The following is a 27742-nucleotide window of genomic DNA, read 5'->3' on the forward strand; positions in this document are numbered from 1 at the left end:
GAACACCTTCATCATGATGATTTAAAATTACCAGTGAAGATCACTTACTATGAGAGTGAAGGGATGCTGGTTCCAATCCCTAACATTCCCAGGGCTCTAAAGTGTGCACATCTCTGTCAAGATGTTTTTTGTGAAGCAAAAATGTAAACCCTTTCCACACATATGACATAATTTTGCTTCAGTAAGATTAAAACGAATTAAAAAGCATGCCATAATTTCGTTACAGAAGTTTGCACACCCTTAAACGAACATTTTTTTAAGCATCATCAAAAAAGTGTTCCTTTCAGCAGTCAGTCATTCACGCTTCCCATGAAGTATAATGAATTGGATTAACCTTGAATAATAACAATTCAGCTGTCTTAACTGAATTCTCTTTACTTTGCCTCATTTGCATCCTTCAGCTAAAGCCATTTACAGAGAAATTACAAAGGTAATTTTTTAAAGGTATCAGTCAGGATAAAGATGCACGAGACACTGAGTTAAGTTGGGTAAAATGTCAGACAAATTAATAAAACTCTTCAAAATTACTGACAAGACTGACACTCATCAGGGAAGCTGCCAAGAGGCTCTACAGGAGGAAATCATCCAGATCTGGCAAAAATTTTGTTTGTGATTCTGTCGTAATCTGATAAAACTAATCTTAATTATCCAACAAGTACATTTGATAAAGAATCAACATTGAGCCTCACCAAACAAACACTATTCCTTCTGTCAAATATAAGGAATTAATCCAGACATCCAGTTTCATGCTCTGGGGCTGCTTTTCTGGATATGCAGCAGTTTTACGGTTTGTTTTTACCAGGGGAGATTAAATTATGATCCAATATGAGCTGGCTTTGATCCAAAACTTTGAGGTTTTTGTTTGAAACCTAAACGTGAAAAGGGATTTCATATTTCAGCATCACAGAAAGTCTGAGTCTGAATCTGATTTAAAATTGTGCAGGAATGATTCGAAAGATAAAATTTGAGCCAGGGTCAGAATTATTTATCATGGTCTTTTTTTTTTACATCTCAAAAAGGAGAGTGTGGACTTTATAGAGGCCATAACCAGGCCGATCTGCATTCCTCTCAGTTACCAACAAAACCTGCATGGCCGCTATAAAAATTCTGCTGCTTCATGACTGTCCTTACATAAAGGTCATCGCTTCGGGTGAACGGTTAGGAAAACCGGTTTGAAAATTGCTCGAATGCAGGATTGTAATCTAAACCTCACATCAAGCCATGCTGGTCCAAGCTGCAGGATCTTTTAAATAGCTCTAACAATTGGAGAAATTGCTGGAGAAAAGAAGAAGACGACGTGATTTTTCTGCGTGTTGCAGCTTGCTCTAGCAAACACTTTGCAAATGGCTTCATTCACAATGATTTAACATGTTGGGCACCATTCATGTGTCAACAGGAACGATCACAAAAACGGTAATTGCTGCAGTTCAAAGACCATAATGATCATTTAGAGGAAGGCAACGTCATCTCCAACAAGGCCTTGTCACTTTCCTCACAGAGCATAAAAACAAAACAAAAAGTTTCATTTGCAAAAAGAAATCGAGCTTTTATTTAACAGGTTTTATTCCAAAACTGCTACATCACATATAAACTACTGATTCAGCAGAATTATACATCAATCTGGTCACCCAGGTTGTAGTGTAAGAGTATTTTCCTGTATCACTTATAGCTCGTGATTCAGGTGAAGAGGTTAGCCGCAGGATAAACAGGGTTTAGGCAGACACTATAGGAGGCCCCGGTGATGACTGCGCAAATGGCCGTCATTTCATATTGTGGAGATAATAGCTGTTTACCAGACAGGGAGCACCGATTTTTAAGCACTGTCATAAAGACCGGCGGCTTCCACGCTGTTAATGTCTTTATAGGGAAACAATAACATCATAAAAAACATGACTTTGTGGTTTTCATGCAAGTGTTTCAGGACCCAGGCCTTATTAATTTGAGTCGGGCCGCCACCGAAAACATTCATTATATCTGTAGCTGGTATATTTAAGACAGCTGGCACTCATTCAAAGCCTTACATGATTATTATGTAAGAGGCGCAATATAATAAATAAAAAAAACAAACCTACTAAAGTTTCAAATATTGATTGTTTCTTGTATTGTTAGATTTAAACATCTTTATATCATAATGAAATATGATTCTTTCTCCCGATGACACTGTTTGGTCCGATGGAAAATTCCACGTAATCGGAGTCTCCATCTGAGTGTCTCTAACATACCTGGAAATGTACAACAAAAAAGATGATCTAAAATTATAAAATATGATAAACGATTCTATTTCTGGTGGGGAATAAAGCAAGACATCCTCACATGTATTCCTACCTAAAATGGCTGAAATTATGTGCATTATGTCAGGTGAACATGGTTTGAAAATGTTTACAATCCATTCCTGGGAAACCTCAGACTATTACTTTGGTGGAGTAAGAGTGAACAGCATTCTGAAGCCCTCCGACCAAAGACTGTGGCAGTTCATGAGTGCAGTAAGGGATTTGAAGAATGAAAAGATTCTCCAAGTTCAGACATCCATTCATCTATTATCTTATGCTTAATCTGGGGCCGGGTCATGGAGGCCACAGCCTAAAGAGAGGACAGACTTCCCCCAGGAATCCCAAGACCAGCAAAGACACAGTCCCTCAAGTGTATCCTGGATCTTCCTCTGAGTCTCATCCTGGTGGGAACACGTCACCAGGAGGCATCCTAACCAGATCCTAGAGCCTCCTCAACTGGCTCTTTTTGATGCGGAGGAGCAGCGGCTCTACTCTGATCCCCTTGTGGATGACCGAGCATCTCATCAAGTCTCTTAAGGAAAGATCCAGACATCCAAAAACTCCGCAGATGTAATTATGGAACCTGTAGCAGCCTCAACTAAACCCCTGGGAAACAGAAATAAAAGATCCTGGGCCGAGCCAAAACCTGGATCTTGATCTCATTGACAATGATCATTTGGAATGACTTGAAATGGTCATAAGCTGCTCATCCGACAGAGGAATGGGTCAGAATCTCCTCAGACAGATATCAGACTGGTAAATGTTTACAGGAGGCATCACACGGAAACTATTTCTGCCAAAGTCTGTTGATATGATGAAGCTGGAGATCAAAATACTGAAACATTCCCCCGTCATTTGTTTTAAATAAAAACTGAATTCTAAATTTATTAATAAAAAGAAACTGAAGACAGTTTTGCATTCCACCTAAAACTACTTTGCAGAAAGAAAGGTTCTCATTTCTACATGTCATTTAGTAAGTCAGACCCATACCCAGGTTTGTTTTGGGAAATGTTTCCACAAATTTACAATATACTTTCACTGAATACATTTTGTGTTACCAGTCTATAACAAATATGCTTTAAGTAAAGTTTAATTGATATACTGAAGATTTTATTCTCAAAAACATCGATTTTATTTGGTATAAATGCAGAGTCATATAGTCTGCGAACCATTTGGGACCAAATTTCAATGAAACCAAAAATTATCTGCAAATGTATCAGGTTATATCATAACCAGGTGCTAAAATAAGTGTTAACAGAGGGGTCACCGACTGCCCTACAGGCGGATGTATAATGAAAATAGGACATGCGGGTGAAGTAATATGATGTGTATGCAATCTTGGTTTCATTTTAGATCTGTTCTGCCATCAGCAGCTGGGGGATATGAGGGCTACCAGTCTGCATTGGGACTGGTGCTGATCCCAACAGATCCTAAGCTGAGATTCTGCTAAAAAACTGCTGATCTGTGGAACCAAAGGAACAACAAGTTCAGTCTGAAACACTGTGAAGGTCATGTCACAAGGTGACTGTAATACTGAGAAAGAACCATCTTTTTCTCACAAAGATGGTTGTATTTAGGATATAGAACACTTTGAACATTATTTAAACCCAGGTATTTATGGAAAACTGCTCAAACACATGATATTAAATGTTTCAAAAGGTTTTAATAGACTTCATCTGAGCCAAGCTCATTTAGAAATTGCATGAATTATGCAAAATTGTTTCCAAAATGTAAAATGGGGAAGTTTAAAAAAATATGAAGATATAATTTCCTTAGCCATAGTATTCTGACTATTGATTATAATTTATTCTGCTAAATAAAGGTTCGTGTTGCTAGAACTGTTGCCTTGCAGTAAGGAGGTCCTGAGTTTAAATCCCAGCCTGGAGTCTGTTTTCAAAGAGCTTGGATTTTATCTCTGGGTACTCCAGCTTCCTCCCACTGTAAAAAACATGAGGGAGATTCATTTTCGTAAAATTCCTATTAGGAGTATGTGTAAGCATGGTTGTTTTTCTTTACATAAGCATGCAGTGGACAGGCAACGATCCCCTAATTTCTTGCACCGTTTTTTTCATTTAGAGAAATAAAAGCACAAATACAAAACCCTGCCACAATTCATAGATTTTGTAAAAAGATTTAAAACCAGTTTCTTCTAATGTCACAAGTAGGCACTGTGCTATGTTGATCAGTCGCTTAATACCCAAAAAATACATTGCTGTAAAATATATTAACGTTTATGGGTGAGAACACTTTTGGAAGATGTAGTATTATAGCTCAAACAGTGGAAAATGGTTGAATAATAGCTCATTACTTTTTCCTCTATTTAGACACTGTGACTTATAGAAAACTTTAATACATCATCTGTACATCATTAGAAAATTCTGAATTATTTCAATATGATTATTAAAAACACTAAAAAGTTATCAGAAAAACTTACCATGTTAATTTAATTAAAAAAGACAACATGAAAGGAACGAATAAACAATGTTTTTTTTAAATAAAATCATATTTATTTTACAAATTTGCACAATTACAGAATAGTGGTGAACCCTCATACAAATAAACTGCTAGAAGTGTGTGTAGCCTGACACACTCATCTCTAACGCATCCACACACACACACCCACCCACACACACCCCACGCACTCTCACACAAAATTATGTTACAGCAAAAATCCTGGTGGACATAACAGCACAGTCTTCCTTACAACACACACGCAGACACACACGTGCTTCTGTCAAACCGCCACAAAGCATCTTGCTCCCTCCAGGTGTAAATCAGATCAGATTTTCTCCGTCTTTCCCATTTCTCACATTCACCATGCTCCAGTGACGGGGTGTCTTTTACTCAGGCAATCGAATGAAACAGAGGTGAAGTGTGAAATGTACACATACGGTGCTGCTGGCTTCTGTTTCTGTCACGGTTCTGGAGAAATTTTAATGTGTCACCAAAGACAGCGTGGACCGTAAGAGAGGAGCTTCTTTTAGACCCTGGATATGCCTTCTTAAAGGACACAACATGGCTTAGAGTATTCATACAAAAACATTTTGATTTGAGTTTTCCCAGTGACTTACTGACTTTGGTGGTTTATCGCACTTTTGCTTGAACACTAAACAAACTTTATGTTTTTCTGAAAGCAAAATTCAGCCACTGTAAGCTGTTAGGTAGTTTGGTTGTTTAAGTAGAGAGGAAGTGATACAGCTTTACAAATAACTAGAAAAATAACAAAACCTTTGATTGTCTTCACGCAATTCTTTGTGAGGAAAGATTTCCTTGACTTTTATATTAAGATTTTTTTTTTTTGTAGTTTTACTTCATTTGGAACGGTTGAAATAGGATAGAATCTCAGTGAGAAAGGGCAAAGAATGATGAAGAAAAGAAGTGAAAAGCACAGGAAAAAAGAAACATTAAAGCCCTCTTCAGCAATTTTACAAACCTGTTTGACCTGGACTTCAGCTCCCATGGTGCACCTGTCTTCTGTTTTTTCAGTGGGAGGGCATTCTGTTACTGTGGTGTATCAGGTTTTTTAAGAATATACAGTTCAGAGAGACGCTTCTTTTTCCATTTCTGCTTAAAAAGTTCCCCATGAAATAAAAAGGAAGAGTGAGGGGAGGTGGAAACTGGGACAGATTGTGCTCTGGCTTCGGTCTCAGACCTCCACCTGGCCCTGCGTCAGGTGGGCCCTGAGCTGCTGGGCTGCGCTGAAGATTTTCCTCTGATGGCCCAACAGGTTCACACCAAGGTTCTGGACATCTCTGAAGTAGACATAGAGAGAAGGGCAGTCCAGTTAGCAACATGCACCAATCAGTTCAGGTGGGTCATTGTCCAGGCTTTAAGTCGGCAATTTCAGACGCTTACTATCAGCCTGCTCTGTAAATCTAGTTTGGGTGTGTGTTTCTGATAATTGTCTTGTTGGAACTCATAATGGTCTCCCGGCGCAAACCATCAGAATTTAGATTTTGTTCTAAGTTGAAAATTGAGGCAGACGTCCTTCTTAATCATTATTCCATCCCCTTTGATGCACCACTTCCACTGAGTCTCATCATGATGCTTCCACCACCATGCTTTACAGTTCATATGACATTCTTCACTTTGATTATTCCAAGTTTACTTCAACAAAGTCTAATATCTGTCCCTAAACTTTTTTCCCAAATGACATTTGACCTGTTCAGACCATCCTACTAAGCATCTGTAGATGGAGCTGAAGATTAGTTTGATGGCAATGAGATCTTCCAACCTCAAAAACGTAGCTCGTCACCAAAGTTGAATGATTAAAAATATCAAGGGAAACATGAAAGAAGCTGGTGAGCAATTATAAAAAGAGCTTGTTTACTGTGATACCCACTAAAATGGTTTTCCATGGATTATTGAGAAAAACAGAACTGATTTTTGAAGCTGCTGTTTTTTTTGCTAAAATATAACAATTAAAGAACTTATTCTTCTTGAAAATAGTACCTTTTGATCTTATGATAGATCACGAGGGCATGGAAACTTCTCACAAGAACTGCTGAAAAATTTTCAACCTAAAATTAGAAATGACTCTTGAACTTACTCCATAGTGAGTATGCTGACTCTGTCTAATGTGTCTATGTTTGCCCGATCAAACTCTTCCTGATATCTCTCCATCCTCAGCGCTTTCAGCCAGTCGCCGACAGTCACCACTGCCGTTAAGTCTGTGGGCGTGGGGCTGAGCAGCGGTTGCGAGCAGCTCCTGTGAACGCCAAAAACAAGAAATTGAGATGCATTATTGCTGACGCAGATTGCCCGGCATGTGTTTCGAAGCTGCTGTCTCACCGAGTTGGCTCGGCCTTGAGGGAGGCAGGGTGCCTGATGAGCCGATCCAAAGAGGAGAGGAGCTGGTCGAAGCCTGGCCGCTCTCCCCGTTCTGCCTGCCAGCACTGAAGCATCAGGGAGTGGAGGGCAGGGGGGCAGTTGTGAGGTGGAGGGAGCCGATACTGATCTGCTACCGCCTTCATCACCTGCAGACACAGGCGCCGAATGTACAAGTTACGCACGGATGAAGAGAGAAGAGGCTCCCAGAAAAGGTCAATGTGTGCTTGTAAGAGCATTTGGAGGAACACTATGGAGATTTTAGCGCTTTGGTGTTTTGTGAACTACTAAAATATTCAAGAAGCAGGGAAAAAGGGAGCACATTTATTCTGTATCAGCATGTGTATGTAATATCAAAAACAAGCAAAAAATAGAAACGTATACAAAAATTATTCCGGCAAACCCTTCATGAGTTTAAATGTAATAAATTTAGGCCTTCTGGAGAGGGTCTACATTTTCAGGGGGAAAGCAGTTCTGCACGGTTCTGGAGAGATCTTCTGGACTGCAATGAGTATGCAGGATGCTCACCAATCACTAAGTTCCTGCTTAGGTCACGGTCCCATCCTCACCTCTTGGTTGCTCATGTCCCAGTACGGGCGCTCTCCGTAGGACATCACTTCCCACATCAGTATGCCAAAGCTCCAGACGTCACTGGCTGTGCTGAACTTTCGATGTTGAAAAGCTTCTGGTGCGGTCCACCTCACTGGAATCTTACTGCCCTGATAGAGATGACAGATCCACTCAGTCAGACTGACAATCATTGATCCAGGAAGTCAAATGAAATGAAAACAAAGGTCTCAGAGCGCACCAGAGAGGCGGTGTATGTGGGCATGTTGTGATCCAGACCCCTCATGAGTCTGGAGAGGCCGAAGTCAGAAACTTTGCACACTAGGTTGGAGTTGACCAACACGTTTCTGGCAGCTAGGTCTCTGTGAACGAAGTTTCTCTCAGAGAGATACCGCATCCCCGCTCCAACTCCCCTGAGCATCCCAACTAGCTGGAGGACACTGAACTGACCTTCGTTTTCCTGCAGAGGAAGCAGGGCAGAAAATCTGAGTTGTAACATGGAGTCTGATGGTAACAAAAAGAGATGTTTTCTCACCCTGAGGAAACCATCCAGTGGTCCGTTCTCCATAAACTCTGTGATGATCCTCTCCGGAGGAGTCCGCGTGACAACCCCCTCCAACTTCAGCACATTGGGATGATCAAATTGTCCCAGGACCCCCGCTTCACTGAGAAACATGCCCTTCTCTCTGTCAGACGCCCCCCAGCGAAGAGTCTTCACAGCCACCAGCACTTCCCTGCGGCCCACAGGACGGTAACGTCCACGAGACACTTCTCCAAACTGGGCTGAATGGGGACAGAGCCAAACCAGTTAGCCGGAGCTGAGAACTTTACCGGAGAGATTTAGGAGGATATCAAACCAACCTGCACCAATCACCTCCTCAATCTTGATGTGAGAAGGCTCTATTTCACGGGCAAATTCTTTAACAGCCTCACTGGGGTCTTCATAAGTAGAAGGGTCCACATAATACTTAACACCACCTGGAAATACAAACCAAATCTTAGAAAAGAAATCAGGGATTTTAGCCACTTATTGACACAAATCCCAACACAGATTTTCTTATCACAATGATGGGATGATCTTTAAGAGTATCACTAATCTACTCTTTACAAAAATAAATATTAATTTCATTTATTCAGAAAAAATATTCAGCTGTAGATGGATTACAAAAGTTTTAAACCATTCTGGTGATATTTCTGGACTTTTTGCTATTACGTCTGTCTCATTTTATGCATATATATATAGTATATATATACTGTATATATTTATATATATACTTATGCATATATAAATAAAACTAATAATGGTTTAGTAAACTAATTATACTCACCACGATTACTGATGTACCTCTGAAGCCGGTCGCTATAAGGACTCTCTCTCCTTTTGCTGCAAAATGAATAAAAAGCATGTCAATTTCTAAAAAAAGTAAGTAAATAAAAAAAAAGATCAATGAGAACATAAAAGCATGAATGCATATTCTTAAAGACTTACCTGCGAAATACAACCACGACAATGATTGCTGCCACCACGAGGAGAAACGCTGCCCCGCCCATCACTGAGCCAACGAGCAGAGGAAGTCGGTTCTGGATCTGCTGTGAATGCTCCTCTGTGGGAGACACAACAGGACAGTTCAGGATCAGATCCAAACCTCTGATGTTGAACGCATTGAATTTGAAAGCACAGTTTTAGCGTTTCCATCTGAAAAAATTTGCCCTTGAAATTTACCTGCTCTTAGTTATCCTATAAGTTGTTTATGTAAGTTGCTTTGTATAGCACAATAAAAATAAATGATGTGCAACTTGTTTCAATTTGTCAAAAGCATGTTTAATGGAATTATCTCGTCTAGTTTTCAAAGTTTAAATTCATTTTTAAATTAATATTTAAAAAAAAAAAAAAAGAAAATGGAATTTATTTTTTATTATGGACATGAGAAACCCCAGTATGAAACCAACTAACAGCAAAATAAATGATCTAATCCTAAATATTGCATTGCCATAATAATACTAATTATTATTACATTTACTATACTTCCTTCCTAGGAAATTCCACTATCCAGCCATCCATTATCTAACACACTATTCCTTGCAGGTTTGCTAGGGGGCCTGGTCCCGATTTCCAGCAGCTGAAATCCAACAAGTATAACAAATTATTTTTATTATTTTTTACTGTGATAACAAGTTGAGGTACCGAGCGGCAGCGTTGTGAAGTAGATGGTGTTGCTGTATGGGCCGTAGCCTCGTTCATTTCGAGCTCGGATCTGGAAGGCGTAGATAGAGCCGGGAATCAAGGAGTTGACGGTCACTGTGTTGGTCTCGCTGTACACCGTCATGGCACTGTCCACGTCTGAACCCTGAGGTAGGCAGGTGAAGAAAGTCCTGTTCATTTTCTCTAGACAAGTAAAACGTATGTGAAAGTTATTAAATGTGGTTTGTTTGCAAACATGCCTTGTCGTAATATCGTAGCTGGTACTCCAGGATGTCTCCATTGGGTCGGTCCGGCTGAGGCCACGAGAGCGTGATGGAGTCTGGGGCTCGGCTCAACTGGTGCAACATGGGAACTGTACTGGGAACTGTGGTGGACGAGACAACTCTGATCACTCATGTATAAATGTTTATATCTGGTGTGATGATAATGGCTTACAGCAAAAGACAACATAAAAGTCAATGACAGACAATAAAAAAGTTATAAAAATGTTTTACTCCACAGACTAAAACCCTCCACATAGCGAGGGTAAGTCACAAAAGGTCAGAGCTGGCTGTTTAGAGAGTACTGATGAGTATAATAAAAAAAGTGCAGCAGAAAAAAATGCACAGAGAACAGATTTCTCGGGCCTTAAGAAGGTTGTAAAGTCAATTCAACTCTTTGAGTTTAGAGGAAATTCACAAAATATAGACTGCTGCTGAGTCAGTGCTGCAAGAGCCAGACACATTTTAAACATGGGATACAACTATTGCATCTGTGGTGTTAAACCATCCCTGAATCGGAGAAATCAGTAGTCTGACTTGTGTTAAGGAAGAGGAAAAAAATATATGGTTGTTGCTTAGTAATCCAAAATTGAAGCTAATTGTAGAAAAATGGAGAAGCAGAGAATCCAACCTAGAGGCTCTGTGAAGTTTCTGGTGTTGGTCAACTGTGTTTTATTAGTCTAAAAAAAACAGCAAAGCTAAAGTTTTAAACACTCTGTGGTCTGCTGAGAAGCTTTATGGGGACACTGATGTTTTCTTTAATGACAGTGGTATCATAGTTTGTAGCAAAGCTATATGTTATTGTCAACAGGAAGATAAGAGACAGCAGAGCAAAACAATGAAGTGAAGGCTAATATTTACGCAACACTAACACCTCAGCAGAGCCACAGACTGATCCCCCCATGCTACACTGCACTGATGCAGTAATTCATGCAAAAGGAGGCCTGAACAAGTATTGAGTGCATATATTGTACAGTACTCTGACATACTTTTCAGAAAGATGACATTTCTGATTTAAAATCCTGTTTTTGCTGTTCTGACGAAACATTCTATCGTCTGAGATGTAAATTTTTGTGTTTTCACTCGCTGCAAACCATAATTATCAACATAAGCAGACATAAATGCTCAAATATATCACTGTAAGTATAGTCAATCCATATCATATATCTGTTTAATTTTTCTTTTGTAAGTTATTAAACTAACATTAAGTTTTTGGTGTTTAGCAGATTAATTAAGAAACACCTGTATTTGTTGTTGTCAACAGCTTTATAAAGGGATCAGACATGGAAATTGAAACGTCAACAATACAAATTTGTCCTCTTTTTTCTTATGTGAACATAAAACATAAGAAAGACAATACAAAAACAAAACAGAAGTGACATAAATAACCAAGAACATTCCCATGACCCGCCCGCCTCCCTTTCCCTAGGACTTATATCTTATCGCATCGAGGCTCAAATCAAATCCTCTTCAAATAGAGTTATCAATATATTGCCGAAGAGGTTGCCAAGTTTTATTAAATCGTTTTAATTTATTTGCTAATGAGAACTGCATTCTTTCCAAATGAGAGAGCCTTACCAGTTCCTCCAGCCACAACTTAACAGATGGAACCTCTGATTTTTTCCTAAAACATCAACACTAGCTTTTTTTCTATGATAACGGCATGAGATAATAATTGTTGTTGGCATTTATTAAATTGAGAAAGCTGAACAGAAACTCCGAGTACAATCAGAAGTGGGTCCAGCCTCAGCTCTGTATGGAACATATCTGATAAAGTTTTGAAAACCAAAATGGGGTTAATTTAGTACACAAAAAGTAAGAATGGAGAAGTGTGGCTTCTTCAATATGGCATTTGTTGCACAGTGGGGATGAGTTAGGAAATATTTTATGGAAACACCTGTATTTGTGCAGATCAATTCAGCAGTGGTTTGTTTTGGTGTCAGTTGATCTAAATTGAACTGGACTGAAGTTAATTGAAGTATATAATCTTGCTTACAATGATTTAACCTAATCAAATTTTATTGTAACTAAATTAATTCTTATCTTCTAACCGAAGATTAGTAACCACATGGGGGCAGTATTACTTAACCTTTGTGGGATGTTCAAGAGCGTCTAAAAGTGGAGTTTTATGGAGCGTCAAGCAGGATCTTGTTACAGCCACTGCGATGACAAGGCGACTCAAGCTACAGAAAACTTTCCTTTTACTTAATCAATAATCTCTCGAGGCCCCTACACTGGGCTGTTAGATAATTTAGATCAATTAAAGTTCAAGTTTCTCGTAATTGGCTTCTTGGAAAGCTACAAAAATCATGCACTTGATCTGTATAGCGCTTAGCTTTCCTTTTGTCCCCCAACTCATTTGCTTTCATCTCTCTTTCTGTCTGTCTCTTTGTCTTGCCATCTCTCATTCGTCCCTTTCTTCCCACTCGGAGATCATAATGAGATCTGACAGCACGCTGAAACATTGAGCGACCCCTCGTCTAGAGAGCGGCAACAGAAAAGATGGGGCTGAAGCACCAAAAGAGATAAAAGAGGAGGGGGAGAGACCCCCACACAGACACACACAGACAGGTTCCACACGTGCAGAGCTTCTCATTTTCTTTCATCTCATCTTTTTCATCCTCTCTGTCCCGTTCTCACCTGACTGGCTGGTGGTGAAATTGATGCTTGTGTATCGAGCCGGAAAAGGACTCAAAGATGAAACCTCATTCATTGCTTGCACCTGTCAATATGGAGAAAACACACACTCTGATGTGACATTCAGAGCCAACGCTGACATTTACAACATGCGTGAGAAACAAAGACAGCCACGGAGCATTCACCATGTCAAGTCAACACAGCCTGGTGAATGGGAAATATCTCCCCATAATGAATAAGAAATAGGCCATGATTCCAACTGAGCTGTGTGGAACTAAATAATAAATGTGTGTATTTGATGATGTGGGGTTTTTAAATTAATTCAGCTCTAAATCTTCCTTATGTGAACACTGAAAAGGCCTTAGCACTCACATGAAGGTCTTAAAGCCCAATTTACAACTTGTTTCATTGATCAGTCGGAAGAGAGAGCCAGAAAAAGAAAAACTCAGTAATTAGAGCATGTGCAGCTTGAAGGAGAGGAGAGGCTTATGCTGAATGAGTGAGGATTTTTGAGAAGGCCAGAAAAAAGTTGAGCAAACATAAAGAGCATGTTGTTCAAACTGGAAAAAAATTCAATATGTAACCTTTTAATACCTGAATTGATCTACAAATAGATATATAAAAACTATATTTATTTGTATTTTTTCTGCCAAGCAGAAGTTGGACTTAATAAAGATTGCACATTTGAATGTAGTCCACAATATCTAACAAAGATTTAGGTGTGTGATGCTCTAACGTTGCTTTGAAAGTTAATTGCAACATATGCTTATGTGCAATTATTGGTCTTCAATCACAACGTCGTCACAATATTTTAAATACAATTAACATCAACGAGATGTAGACCACACTCTGACCACTAGGTGGCAGCAAAGCACTTCCTTTACAAGTCTTGCTGTGTGTTGAATATGCATCAAATGGCATATTCAACAGGCCTTAAGCGTTTTGAGTCAAACTTGTGACTAGAGTTAACACAAGATTAAAAACTAAATACTGACTAGTTCTTGTCACTGGGTTATCTGGCTGAAACAACAGTTTCCAGGTGGTTGAAAAGTTTTAAGTGACTAATATGAATTGTGTCTACAAGTTGGTTTCATCTTAAGACCGACCTAGAAAGGACAGAGACTCACCCGTACAAATGACAATATTAGAACTTCTTTCTTCTGGCTAAATGTTTTCAACTTGGCAAAAATTTAATAAACTGATCATAGAAAATCAGTTTTTTTTCAAAGCAATGAGTCGAAATCTGTTTATTTTCTAACTTCCTATGGCAGCCAGCTGTGGTACTAGCTTGGGATCAAAACGAACATTAGCACATAATCAGTTCTTATTGTTTCCCCATCATATTGCCATCTTTCTTGTATTTATTTTTGACAGATGCAGCTCATAAAATTTTTTTTTGCTATGATTCGAACTCCTGGCGGTGCTGTATGTGTTACTGCTGAGCAACAATTTAATAGCCATAATGGCTGGTGTTATAACGCTGTTATACGTCTGGGGTTCGGAATGAAAATTGTGATCGCAGAATGTGCACCGATCAGATGCCCAGATGACCCAGATGACCCCGAGCCAATAATGAAGCCAGGTGATGGTTTGACTCTTTAATCAGCCGGTGACAACTGGTTTACAGGCAGGATGTGCGTGGATTGAAGTTTGTAGACATTTGTGTGTGTGGTTCTACAAAGAAATTAATAAATACAAATTACAATCCACTATGAATGCAGATACTCATTAACAAACATATTTTAATCATATTATTTGTCTGTTTCATTAATATTAAAGCAAAAGAAAACAACTAAACATAATATAGCTTACCATTTTAGCACAGAAATTAGCTTAGCCTAGCCTTCGCTTATTCTAAAAGAAAATCTAACAACAGGAAATGTTCTAAGTACTAAAATGCACATATAATGCCGCTTAAACATTAACTACACTGCAACCTACCATTCATATGGACGCACACTCGAACAAAATAACAAAACCACCTTCAAACACCACATCCGCTGACCTGCACGGCTTCTCAAACTGGTTTTAGTATGAAAAAAAGAACTGCTACTCACAAACGGCCGCGCCACCTGGTGACAAAGCTAGGAACTACAACCTGGCCTTCAGAACAGCCGCCCCCAAACTTGCTACCACAAGTTTGCAGTTTAAAGCTCACTGTCCATCTGATTCTGGTACTGCAGGTAGCCGGATAAGGCGGCTCACTGGTCGTGTGTACATGTGGTCTTTCACCTTGACCTCTGCGGACCGAATCAAGCCATCAGCTCCCGGGAATACTCTGCTGATCTCTCCAATTGGCCATGAGGCTCTTGGGAGTTGGGGATCCACTATCATCACCACAGTACCCAACTGGATAGGAGAAGTGTCCCTTTGCCACTTCAACCGAGTCTGTAGTGTGGGCAGGTAGTGGCGTATGAACTGTGTCCAGAAGCGATCAGATAGCACTTGACAGGTCCTCCAATGTCGCTGTCCAATGAGCTCTGAATCGTGGTATAACACTTGGGGTAGGGAAGGGTCTAGCCGCCCCATTAGCAACAAATTTGGGGTAATAGGGTCCGGGTCAGCTAGATCTGAAGATACGTACCCCAAAGGTTTCGAGTTGAGCATTCCCTCAATCTCAATCAGCACTGTTTGCAGGATTTCCTCTTGTACAACCTGCGAGCCTATTGTGGATTTCAGGGCTGCTTTTATGGATCTGATTTCCCGCTCCCAGGATCCTCCAAAGTGAGGAGCACTGGGAGGATTAAATCGAAATGTGATTTGATGTGCTGCTAATTGGGATTGTAAGGAGGGGTGTAGAGCATTAAAGGATTCCTGCAGCTCTTTCTCTCCCCCTCGAAAATTAGTTCCTTGGTCGCAGAGTATCTCAGTTGGTTTACCACGACGAGAAACAAATCTTCTTAATGCCATGAGAAATGAGTCAGAAGTGAGGCTAGACAGCACCTCAATATGAATGGCACGAGTTGTCAAGCATTTGAAGAGCAGGCCCCAGCGTTTTTCAATTCGCCGACCAACCTTCACTTGCATTGGACCGAAACAGTCGATTCCTGTTGAAAAGAAGGCTGGCTGATTCAATCGAAGGCGTGCAATGGGAAGGTCTGCCATTTTTGGATTGACAGGTTGAGCTCTCCATTTCTGGCACTCGGGGCAACAGCGCTGTTCACTCCTTATGGCTTCACGACCCCTAAGAATCCAGTATTTCCTTCTCAACTCTGCAAACAATCTCTCTGCTCCTGGGTGCTTTAAATCTCTGTCAGCCTGTCGAATGAGTAGTTTAGTGACAGGATGTTTTGGGTCCAAGACTACCGGATGAGTCATAGTAGGTTCCAAGTCATTACAACGTCTAAGTCTGCCACCTACTCTGAGGAGTTGGAGTGATTTGTCATATTCCGGTGCCAGGGTGACTAAACGACTGGACGAATGAACTGGTTTCCCGGTGGTCAACCACTGGATCTCATCTGGGAAACTGTCTCTTTGAGCAGATTGCAGGAGGGTAAGTTCAGCCTCTTTGTAGTTCTCTGCTGTGAGATTGTCACCAGTTGACCCCTGAAGACATTTGGCAGTTTCCTTTAAGAGGTCATTAAAACTGGTAAATTTCTGTGCATCTGGGAGCAGACAGGGTTCAGAGGTTACAACCAAGCAAGTTGCTGATCTACGCTGCTCCTCAGCGAAGTTATTGCATGGTGTAATTGGATGCTCTGGCCACTGGCCCTGCGGTAGCTGCAGAAATGATGGTCCACATGCCCACCGGGACTGACATGTGAGGTCTCGTAGTCTTTTGCCCCTAGTTAGATCATCTGCGGGGTTGTCAGATGTTGTCACATACTGCCAAGCCCAGCTATCTGTCAGTTCTTGGATTTCAGCTATTCGAGTTCCTACGAATACCTTGTAGTGGCAGGAATCTGACTGAATCCATGTTAGGACGGTGGTGGAATCTGTCCACAACACCACTTTGGATAATGGTAGGGTGAGCTCTTTGGTCAACAGGCTGGCGAGTTGAGCTCCTGTCAAGGCTGCACATAGTTCCAGACGTGGGATGGACAACTGGCGTTTAGGAGCCACTCTGGAACGTGCGGTAAGGAAGGCAACTTCTACCTTTCCAGCACCATCTTCCGTCCGTAGATATGCAACACTTCCGTAGGCTTGTTGCGATGCATCACAAAAGATGTGAACCTCATGCTGACTGTCAGGTTTGTCCAGCTCAGGGCTTACATAACAACGTTGCAAACTGATATTGTCCAGATGTTGCAGTTCCTCTTCCCATTCTCTCCATGCAGAAAGCAAATCACTCGGTAACAGCGGATCATCCCACTCACGCTTTCTGTCCCATAACCGCTGGACTAGTACTTTAGCCCTTGTCGTGAAGGGGACCAAGAAGCCTAGTGGGTCATACTGACTTGCCAGAACCCGATAGATGTTCCTCATTGTAGGAGGATTACTGTTTAAGGGCCTACACTTATACTGCAGAGTGTCAGAGTAACACATCCACCGCAAGCCTAAGGCTGGTTCTTGAGGGTCCACATCAGTTTGATTCAGCCACTGTTCACTGTTCTCTGACCTTAACTCCTTTGGTAGATGGGCAATGAGGTCTGGGGTGTTGCTGGCCCATTGCCTGAGCTCAAATCCTGCTTCTGATAATAGTGACCGTAATTTCTCCACCACCTCTTTAGCCACATCTGGAGAAGAAAAGCTTTGTAACCAATTATCTACGTAGAAGTTCTTCTCAATGGCGTCACAAACATCCTCTCCCTGGTGGCTGTGATCATGGACATGTCTCTGGAGTGCATAGATGGCACAGCAAGGGGAGCATGTTGTTCCGAACGGGAGCACTTGCCATTCATACACTTTGGGAGGGGTGTCTCTTTGCAGGTCACGCCAGATAAAACGCAGCAGTGGTTGATCTTCTGGCAGTAGTCTCACCTGGTGGAACATTCCCTTGATGTCGCTGCTAACTGCAATGGTGTGTTCTCTGAAGCGTAATAGCACACCAAGGAGAGAGGCCCCCAGGTTTGGGCCTGGCAACAGCAGCTCGTTGAGGTTCTGTTCTCTGTAAGTGAATGAGCAATTAAACACCACACGGTTCTTACCATTATGTGTCACCATGTGGTGGGGGATGAACCACGATTCTCTTGAGGCCCTCATCTTCTCTTCACTCACTTCTCTCACATACCCAGCCGCTATTAACTTGGTGATCTCTGCTCGATAAGCTTTAGCCTTCACTGGATCTCGATTGAGGCGCTTCTCTGTGCCACGTAGACTGGGGAGTACTGCCACAGGTGGTACTTGGAGCGTAGGCATATCACTGACACGCAGAAGGGGAGTTGCGTATCGGTGTACACCTTCAATATCCAGTCTGGTCGTTTTTGCCTCCAGCAGCTTCATAGCTTGCTCTTCCCTCCGAGACCGTGTCACTAGCTTCTCACTTCTGTACGGCATAATGTCAAGTTGCCAGAGTCTCTCTACTTGACTTGACAGGTCTGATTGAGGTGAGGCAGCTGAAAGGAAGAGGCATTGTTGTGGTTGTGCAGAGTGTCGAGGGGAGGGGACTGGTCCTTGTAATACCCAACCAAGCCTAGTTTTGACTGCAGCTGGACCGCCAGGTGGGCCCAGCCGCACAGGTTGGATGGGGGTCACTAGGTGGGGACAGTCTGATCCAATCAGAATGAGCGGTTGGGCATTGGTAAATGACTGCAAAGGAAGCTTTCTCAAATGTCTATATTTCTGCTGCAGTGCTTTTACTGGATATGAATGTGGAGCCAAACCTAGATCATCTGCTGTGAAGGCTCTCTCGATGGTAAATGTCTTGGATGGTTGAGTGGCAGAGGAGACTTTGACCGTCACTGATTCACCATGCAGTGTTCTCAGTCCTTGCCTTACTGTACGTAAAGTAAGACTCTCTGCAGTGCCCTGTAGCTGGAGCTTCTGCATGGCCTCTGGGAGAAGAATTGTCCTCTCCGAACCATCATCTAGTATGGCAAACGTCTCCAGGGTGTGTTTCCCATTTCGCAGCAGAACTTTGCTTATCTTCAGAAGCACTTGGTTGCACCCTGAACGACGGTCCAGATAGAGCACATCAGTAGATGGTTTACTGCCCAGTTCACTGACATGTTCCATTGGTGGTGTAGGTACAGCTGCTCTGATATTCACTTCATGCAGGGCTTCTAGATGTTTTCCCTTGCATGTGTTACACTGTACTTTAAGTCGACACTGAGCTGCCTGGTGGTGTCGTCCACAACGCCAGCAGCGACTGTTGGATTTAATCCAGGTGGACTTCTGCTCCTTTGTCAGCAGCTTGAAATTCGAACATTGATCTAGAAAGTGGAGGGTATTATTACAATAAGGGCAAAAGGCTGTGGGCTTGCCTTGGGCCTCAGAAGTGGAGGGGGTTGTGGCTGAGAACCTCTGAGAGGTAGCATCGTGTGTTGAGCCATGTAGCACAGTAGTAGCCCCTTTAGTGGCTCTCTTATCTCTTTTGATGCCATTTCTGTCTCTCGGCCTTTCTTCCACCTTGACAGAGCGATCTCCACCCTCTTGAATAATCAACTCATACTCCAGCCACTCTGCAAAGTCTCTCAATGATGGTATTCCACTTTTCTGTGGGTAGAGGTAGCGGCGGAAAGCAGCACGCAAGTCTTGGGGTAGCTTTCGTGTGAGTCTTGCTACATGAGATCCGCATTGTAGCTCTATGTGTCCATCTTCCCCAAGTTGCTCTAACATGCCAACCAAAGCACGCACTCTTAGAGCAAATCTCCTGAATCCGGTTGTGTCACTTGTACGAATATTGGGCTCATCCATAAGCTCTGCTATTCTCTGAAGTGACAGTTGGTGAGGCTGGCCGTAATGTTTAGTGAGTGAAGCCATCGTATCAGAGTAGGGGCGGAGTGAATTACTGTACGAGTCAGCAATTAAAAGAGCTTCTTCAAATTTAAGGTGATCACATAGTACCTGATATTTGAACCTCTCTGTTGCGTCGGCTGGGAGAATATTATCAAGGGCGAGTCTTAATCTGGCAAATTGCCTGGGATCATCCTTTGTGAACTCTGGTATTGATGGCAATGGTCCTCTGTAGATCTTCTCCCTTGTAGCTATGGCCATTGTGGGATCCAATGTTTGGGCAGGAGAGGGCATGTTGTTATCCAAACTAAGTCCAGCTCGTGGTTGAGATAAGGGCGTGGACTGTGGCACTCGGGATTGAAAGTCAGGAGCTCTGCTGACTGCAGCTGCGGTTTGTTGTCGTACATGTAGCTCTTGTAAACGTTGGCTAAGCTCTTGTACAATGGCTGGCGGAGGTGGAGGGGGTGGAGCCAACTGTACTTCCTGATTATCTGGATAGTCACCCAGAAAGGGGATTGGAGGGGGTGGTATTGGCCACTCCTCAGCTACATTCTGTGTAGAGGATACATTGAGCTGCTCCTGCTGCAGGGAAGAGGGTTGCGTAGTTTGACGTGTGGAGATCCAAGTGTCATCAGCTGAAATGTAACTATCTGGCTGCTGTGCGAATTGTAGGCTAGTTGATCTCACCGTGGCAACATTTCGATCCATCTGCCTCCTCATGTCTTTAACCATCAGCTGAAGTCGATTATTATCCTCTTGCAGTTGCTGCACAATGGTCATGACCTCGTGTGAGATGCTGGGTAACACTGGCGTCTGTCCGACAGCTCCAGCAAAACCAGAAGTCTGGGTGAAGGGCGTCGTCTCGGCGTATCCCTCTGTAGTCTGGTGCTGTTCCACCGTGATGTTTGATGGCAGTGTATATCCATCATAATCAGCCATCCATCCTGGCGGTCGCACAGCCCTCCGTGGACGTGCACCTGCTCGCTCGGGGTCATAATCCATATTCACTCTGTAATCACCACTCCGGCTCGAAGGACCACTATGTTATAACGCTGTTATACGTCTGGGGTTCGGAATGAAAATTGTGATCGCAGAATGTGCACCGATCAGATGCCCAGATGACCCAGATGACCCCGAGCCAATAATGAAGCCAGGTGATGGTTTGACTCTTTAATCAGCCGGTGACAACTGGTTTACAGGCAGGATGTGCGTGGATTGAAGTTTGTAGACATTTGTGTGTGTGGTTCTACAAAGAAATTAATAAATACAAATTACAATCCACTATGAATGCAGATACTCATTAACAAACATATTTTAATCATATTATTTGTCTGTTTCATTAATATTAAAGCAAAAGAAAACAACTAAACATAATATAGCTTACCATTTTAGCACAGAAATTAGCTTAGCCTAGCCTTCGCTTATTCTAAAAGAAAATCTAACAACAGGAAATGTTCTAAGTACTAAAATGCACATATAATGCCGCTTAAACATTAACTACACTGCAACCTACCATTCATATGGACGCACACTCGAACAAAATAACAAAACCACCTTCAAACACCACATCCGCTGACCTGCACGGCTTCTCAAACTGGTTTTAGTATGAAAAAAAGAACTGCTACTCACAAACGGCCGCGCCACCTGGTGACAAAGCTAGGAACTACAACCTGGCCTTCAGAACAGCTGGTGAGAGTTGAATAAGGCACACATTCAGACACAAAAGAAACATTTTTTGTTTTCTTCCTTCCCTTGATATTTGTTCCAAAAACAGGATCTGCAATGAAAAACAAACACTGATATGCAATCCGAATTAAAATCTTTGTGTCGTCTTGATTTCATCTAAAATTTAAAATATTTAAATATAAACAAATCAGTGTGTGCTTACATTGTTTGATAGGAATCATACTCCGGGCAGAAAATTGTCCAATATTGGCTATTCATTAATAAATGAAAGTTTTTTTAAAATATGACATATCTTTAATCACTAAAGAAAAAAGTACCTGAATGAGATAAGTGACCCTGGTCAGCAGATTGTTGAGGGTGACTTTAGTCTGTTTCAGGTTGGTCTGTGATGGACTGAAGGTGACTCCCTCTCCACACCAGGAACATGCGGTTGGGTTGCTGAAGGTGGGCGAAGGGCAAATGCGACAAACTACCCCGTACCACACTTCAGTGCGGCCTCCCATGTCCACTGGGGGACGCCATCTTAAGGAGACTCCTCCATCGCCGCTTTCATACTCCCATGTCAGAGATACTGGAGCAGAAGGAGGAGCTGAGGAAAACCAAAGAGAGCAGGAGGGTTCGGCATGTATAATATAAGCAGGGGATACTTAGACTGAAGCGTCTGGTGAAAAGTTTATGACACAAGAAAGGTTTCATGCTGGCAAAGCCATTTATTCCTGTATAAAAGTAATGGAAAGAGGGTCATAAAATAGCTTGACGGTGAAGCATTTCTTAAGCGAGAACAGCTCTTTAATAAGTCTCAGGTTTGTCTTTTGTAGATGCAATCCATAAAACAAGATGGATTTGGTAATTGTAACTTGATTATTTCCACAGTGTTACTCCAGGGGGGCCCCTTGCACATCTCCAAGAGAGTTGGGCATAAACAAACAAACACACAAGGCTCACTTGTGCAGGCGGTAGAGTTGGCATCGTTGGCTGCACGATAAAAGCCACTGCGACATTCGCACACACTCGATCCCTCCTGGCTGGTTCTGCTGTTGGACGGACACACAGAGCAGGGAGTGGAGCCAGACTCAGACTTGAAGTAGCCCACAGGACAAGCTGCGGAGAGACAGAAAAGGGCACAAAGATGGTTGAGTACTTTCACAAAGAAGAATGACACAATAAATGTGGTCGCTGATCCTTATGAGCCACAATTCTACAGAAGTCTTAAAGCTTTGAAGAAAAGCGTTGGGCAGAGCAACAACACAATAAGCTATGGACATGTGAACCAGACAAATTTACAATCACGAAAAAGATGCATTTGTGCAAATTAGGAAGTGGTATCATTTCTTTAGTCCTTTTAAAAAAAGATTTCTTAAAATCTATTCTTCATTCTCATTGCTAAGTCATAAGCACAGACAAGAGAAGGATGCCAAAGCTGTAGACCTCCTCCCCCTTGTGATTTAATTTTTATAATGCAACTTCACACCAGCAGCAGCTAAGAACAGCATGTTTATTGGAGATGACAACAGGAATGAAGTTCCTGATGTTATGATAAAGGACAGACACACAAAAATAACACAAATAACACCAGATTTCTTATTGCTGGTCCTGTTTATACACAACCTAGTGTTAGCACTGTAGCTGCTACAAGAAGTTAGGAAATCAGCTTATTAAAACACCCAAAACACAGTGTTCAAACCTAAGTTACTGGAGAGAACAAGGAAACTTAGTGCTGAAAGTCCCTGGACTAGATTTGAACCCAGAACATTTTTGGTGCAGATCAAAATGAAAATGAATGATGATCCTTGATTTGTTCCAAGCACCAGCTAATAGTGTGTCCAGTAGCATTGTGTTGAGGTATTCCAGCTTCCAAGCTGCATTTTCTTTAGAATATTTTAGATATGGTCTACATAACATAAAATTCTCAAATAGTTTTGAGTTAAATTCCACAGACAAATCTGCGAATACTGAACTATGAATATAGCTGGAGTTGCACTGGACAGAATATCCTTGAACATATTTTAATGTTACAGTGTTAAAAAGATGGAGTTTTTTCGATCAGTGAACACATCATATCGAAGTGCTCCCTTGTCACAGTCACCGCAATTAGATGGTAGGAGGGAACAAAAACTTTGCTACCTTCAGGGTCAATGGTGTTTATATTAAGTCTGAAGAACACTGATGCAAGAAGCTATTTAACAGAAAACAATGTTTTCCACAGCATGCTTTGACATGATTGTTCAGGCTGAGAATGGGGTGAGAGAGAGCAACACATTCAGCAGATAACAGGAAGGTTAAATGTATTACAGCCTTCCTATTGCTCCTGTTGTTGTTTTATCCCTTTCGCTTCAAATTGTCCTCTGTCACAGAAACACTGGATTTTAAATGTTGCCAACTTTTTGGAAATCTCAAAGATAGGAGCTGCCTTCTCTATAAACATGGACACTAACGTTTTAGTTACAACAGCCATGCTAACTTTGCAAATTGCTAATATAAATGTTGATGATATATCATTTTGTTCTTGTTTTAAATGAGTAAAAATCGATCTTACAAACATACTGATAAATAATGACCACACGCAACATGAAGGTGAGAAAATAAAACCATGAATCCTGTTTTTCTATGTTCTTGTGGTTCTTAAGAAGAAATTGGTTTGGCTAAAAGCCGTATGTGCAAATCAAAGCTTTACAAAAAGAAAAAAAAGAAAAACGATTGCAAATCAGACTCAAAAATCTGATCAGTGCATCAGCAGTTTAACTATGGCAAGTTAATCTCTCAAGTAAGTCCGTTGGCTTGTGCTGAGTTGGCACTGAACTATTGGAAGTACTTAAAGAAAAGCCTGGAGTAAGTAAACAAGTTGATAACATATGGATGTTCTGTGAATGCTGAGTGTAGATTTCAAGTTTTATGCACAAACTCGTTAATTTCCTACCTCAGCTTCATTGTATTAAAGGATGCTGGAGCCAATCCCAAGTGTAGCACCTTTATAGTGTGTGTGTGCATCCAGAGCAGAATCCTGTCTTTGGACGGAACCACTTAAATGAAACCATACCGAAGACACCAAGACTCCAAAAAAGGTTGGGAGAGAACCCCTTTATGCTCACCACAATAATTTGTCTCCATAAAAAAAGTAAAAAGAAAAAAAAAAGTTAAAGTATCTGTTTGGAGAAAAAATATACAGCTGTATTTAGAGGGTTTTTACTAAAATGGTCTGAATGGATGTCATGCTGGTGTTTTAGGTTGTTTTTTTCTTTTATTGCTTTGGTCAGTCCTGTCAACATGTGTTTTGAAGTTTTAAAAGCAGTACAGCACCACTTGTGGTTTCCTTTGGTTCAGAAGTTCACAGCTGTTTGTTACTTTTCCCTGCTCTGTCATTTAATTGTTTTTACAGAGGATGTGGTCCAGGTTTAGCAGAGCACACCCAACGCACCGGTCTAACATAAAGATCGGCTACTTTCCCACAGTATAAAAGTTCCTTCAACGCTGTTAGGGCGATACGTTTGATCAAAACTTAGCAAATTATAAATTAAAAGACAACAACCAAACAGCTCACCCTCACTCATTCTAATCAGAGGCAAACAGTTTATTCAACCTTTTTAAAAGGAAACTGATTATATGAAATCATTTCTGAGTTTCAAAAACTCAGGGAACAGTCTTCTCAATTTTAGACAGATACTCCATGTCTTGTTCAGTCAACCTTCACATTTATTGGAACAACTACCAGAGATTTGTAAAAACAAAACAAAAAAAAACAAAAAAAAATTAGAAAAAAAATTAATAATTGTCATAATCTCACACAAAAACGTTTTAGAAGAATCCTGCCTTTATTTTGAGGACGTGTAATTAATGGGGGGAACACATTCAATATGTCAAGACATCCTTAACCTGACTCCAGATGCTTGTATTAAAATGGCTGTATTATTTAGTTTATTTGTTTTTCCCCTTTAATCATGTTTCTCTTTTCATGCTCTGCCTTTGTGAATCCGTTTGTGTTTCATATCTGTAAAATGTGCTACATAAATAAAATTAACTTACACGCTCACAAAAATGTGAAAATTAGCTGTGTGCAATCCACTAAAGTTTAAGTTTATCGCTCAGTGACTCACACATACAATTTTGTCTTCTCAAAAAGAAATTAAATGTCACAAAACAAGATGCCACAGTCAGTTTTTCAATTTGTCTCTCTATTTCCTTGAAAATACAAATTTAATTGAATAAGAGCTTCCCTTTGGGCTCAGACTGTGACAAACATTGTTTATGGATTTCTATTATACGTCTACAAATAGCTTTATTAATCAATAACAAATTAGAATGAACAAACAAACGTTATGAAGGATAAATACCAAAATAAAACAGTGAATAACTGTAAATTAAAACTGTTAATAAATCAATCTGAATGTTTTAAGGAAATTTTAAAAAATCATTAAGTCTTATGACAGACAAGAGGAAAGATTTTTAAAAATGTATTTTACTCAACTGAATTGCTTCATAACTGTCACCCTTAACAGTTATCAAGCTTCATAACTGTTCATAACTTCATAACCACAGCCCTACAAATAACATTGTAGGGATGCATGTACTATTTCTGTCCCACACAGAATATCGAACACAGCTGCCTACGCCAACGTTTTTCAGTTTTGAAAGCAATCTGCGATGAGGGTCAACTGTTGGCGTCAACTGTGTGACAGCTGAGGTTGACCTGAGTGAGACATCACCTTCTGCTGCAACCTGCCAGAACCTCGACGGCTCGCAGATCACCAGAATACAGAGACTGCAGCCTGTATTCTGACCTGTTTCTGTTTAAAAACAGAAACAGGTCTGCTTCTGTTTTTAAAGTCTGTCTGGAGGTATGTGTGAGCGCCTGGAGCAGTGTCTGTTACAGGCTGCATCATTTAAAACAGGTTCACTTTGTCTGTAACCTTAAAGTGGAGTCTCTGCACCTGGAGAAGCTCTCCTGCATCTTCCTGGGTGCAAATGGAAGACTGATACCACCAGAACCTGCAGGTCTAAACAACAGAGTCACTCATATGTTTTTAACCAGCCTTAAAGTACTTTTTGAGTTGGAGGATGAAGGATGATGTGTGTGGGTGTGTGTGTGTGTGTGTCTGGTGTCTCTGGTCTGCAGAGAGGGAATGTCTGACCTTATTTATATAACCTTGTCAGAGACATGTAGCGCGTCTCAAGCTTTAAATGCTGAATGAGCGTGGATGTGTGTGGGGGTGCGTGTGGGTGTGTGTGTGTGTGCGTGAGTGCGTGGTTTGGTAGCGTGGGAGGAGAAAATAAGAAGGCAGGATGAGAAAGAGGGGAGGAATAAACAGATAAAAGGCTTTCTGTGTTCTCACTTGTCTCTGAAAGCTTGCTCAGCGATCAAACAGGTGTGAAGTGGGAAAAGGGAAGCAGCAGGAAGAGAAGAGGTGAACTAGGAGATGGATAGCCAGAGAAGGACGGAGGAAGAATCATGCATCTGAACAAGTTTGGATATCATCAGAGTTAATTTCCATGGCAATTCTCTTCTAAATGCAAATCTCATAATATAGATTTATTACACACAGAATGATATATTTTTGGCATCAAGAGGAAAATTGGACATAAACATAAAGAACAAATAAATGCTCTGCTAATATAAAGTTGATTGAACTCAACAGCAAAAATCATTACATTTCAATGAGAAACTGTTTATTTGTAAAAAAATTACGTTTTCTGCTAGAGTGCATTTTTGTTTCTTAGTAGTTGTAAAACAATCAACAAATTAAATAGAAGAAAATGCTTGAATTATATCCCTACTTGTAGTAAATCTTTACAATCTAAAAGTTTTACTTGTTGAACTGCATTACTGAAAAGTTTTTTGCTTTTATTCTGGGGTGGCACATTTGCCATCCTTCCTGAGCTTTTTATCTGGAAATTCCCATGTTGCCCACATAATTACTAGAGCAGGTGATCATGGCAGTTCCAGGCATCTCGAAACTACTTGTAATTGTTGCATAACTTTTGCTGCCTCTTGGCCATGACCCCCTTGAAAAAGAGAATTTTAATCACAATGGAACTTTCCTGGTTAAATAAAGGTTAAATAAAACATACAGCCGGAAGGTGGACCAGACAAATCGTCCTCCTGATGCATCAAACTTCATCAAATTTAACGAGAAAATACATTTGAGGTTTTGCCAAAGCACAGACGCTGGTGTGTCTCTGTTTAGCTTAATGGTGTGTATGGAATCAAAAGCTACAAAAGCCATGATATCATCATCTGATGTTTCACAAATTGTTTACATTTTTAATTCACTTTGAGGTAAGTATTAAAAAAATCTCTAAAAACTTCTTCCTCTCATTATTCTGACAAATAATTTTGGTGATCCTAACTGCCCCAAAACAGGAAAAGCATAGATTTCATATCTGATTGTGAAAAACGGTTATGCAAATTTCTGTACATGGATCTGGTTTCAACCGTATATTCGAAGGGTAGCAGAGGAAGCTGC

The 27742-nt window shown here is 41.0% G+C and overlaps 1 protein-coding gene across 1 annotated transcript in view; it reads right to left on the reverse strand.

Annotated features, from left to right (window-relative positions):
• Positions 1–4754: 4754 nt before the first annotated feature.
• ephb6 (eph receptor B6) overlaps positions 4755–27742 on the reverse strand; it is a 67818-nt gene continuing 44830 nt past the window's right edge. The window contains exons 6-19 of the mRNA XM_032558689.1: positions 22230–22385; positions 21602–21873; positions 12768–12849; positions 10107–10231; positions 9850–10012; positions 9154–9268; positions 8993–9048; positions 8526–8642; positions 8200–8447; positions 7906–8124; positions 7667–7816; positions 7062–7246; positions 6820–6978; positions 4755–6022 (exon numbers count right to left, since the gene is read on the reverse strand). Of these exons, the coding sequence (XP_032414580.1) occupies positions 5917–6022; positions 6820–6978; positions 7062–7246; positions 7667–7816; positions 7906–8124; positions 8200–8447; positions 8526–8642; positions 8993–9048; positions 9154–9268; positions 9850–10012; positions 10107–10231; positions 12768–12849; positions 21602–21873; positions 22230–22385 (2153 nt within the window). The 3' untranslated portion in view covers positions 4755–5916. The remainder of the gene's footprint in view (positions 6023–6819; positions 6979–7061; positions 7247–7666; positions 7817–7905; positions 8125–8199; positions 8448–8525; positions 8643–8992; positions 9049–9153; positions 9269–9849; positions 10013–10106; positions 10232–12767; positions 12850–21601; positions 21874–22229; positions 22386–27742) is intronic.

The sequence above is a fragment of the Xiphophorus hellerii genome, chromosome 3 (assembly GCF_003331165.1).
Source record: "Xiphophorus hellerii strain 12219 chromosome 3, Xiphophorus_hellerii-4.1, whole genome shotgun sequence".
In the NCBI taxonomy this organism is placed as follows: Eukaryota; Metazoa; Chordata; class Actinopteri; order Cyprinodontiformes; family Poeciliidae; genus Xiphophorus; species Xiphophorus hellerii.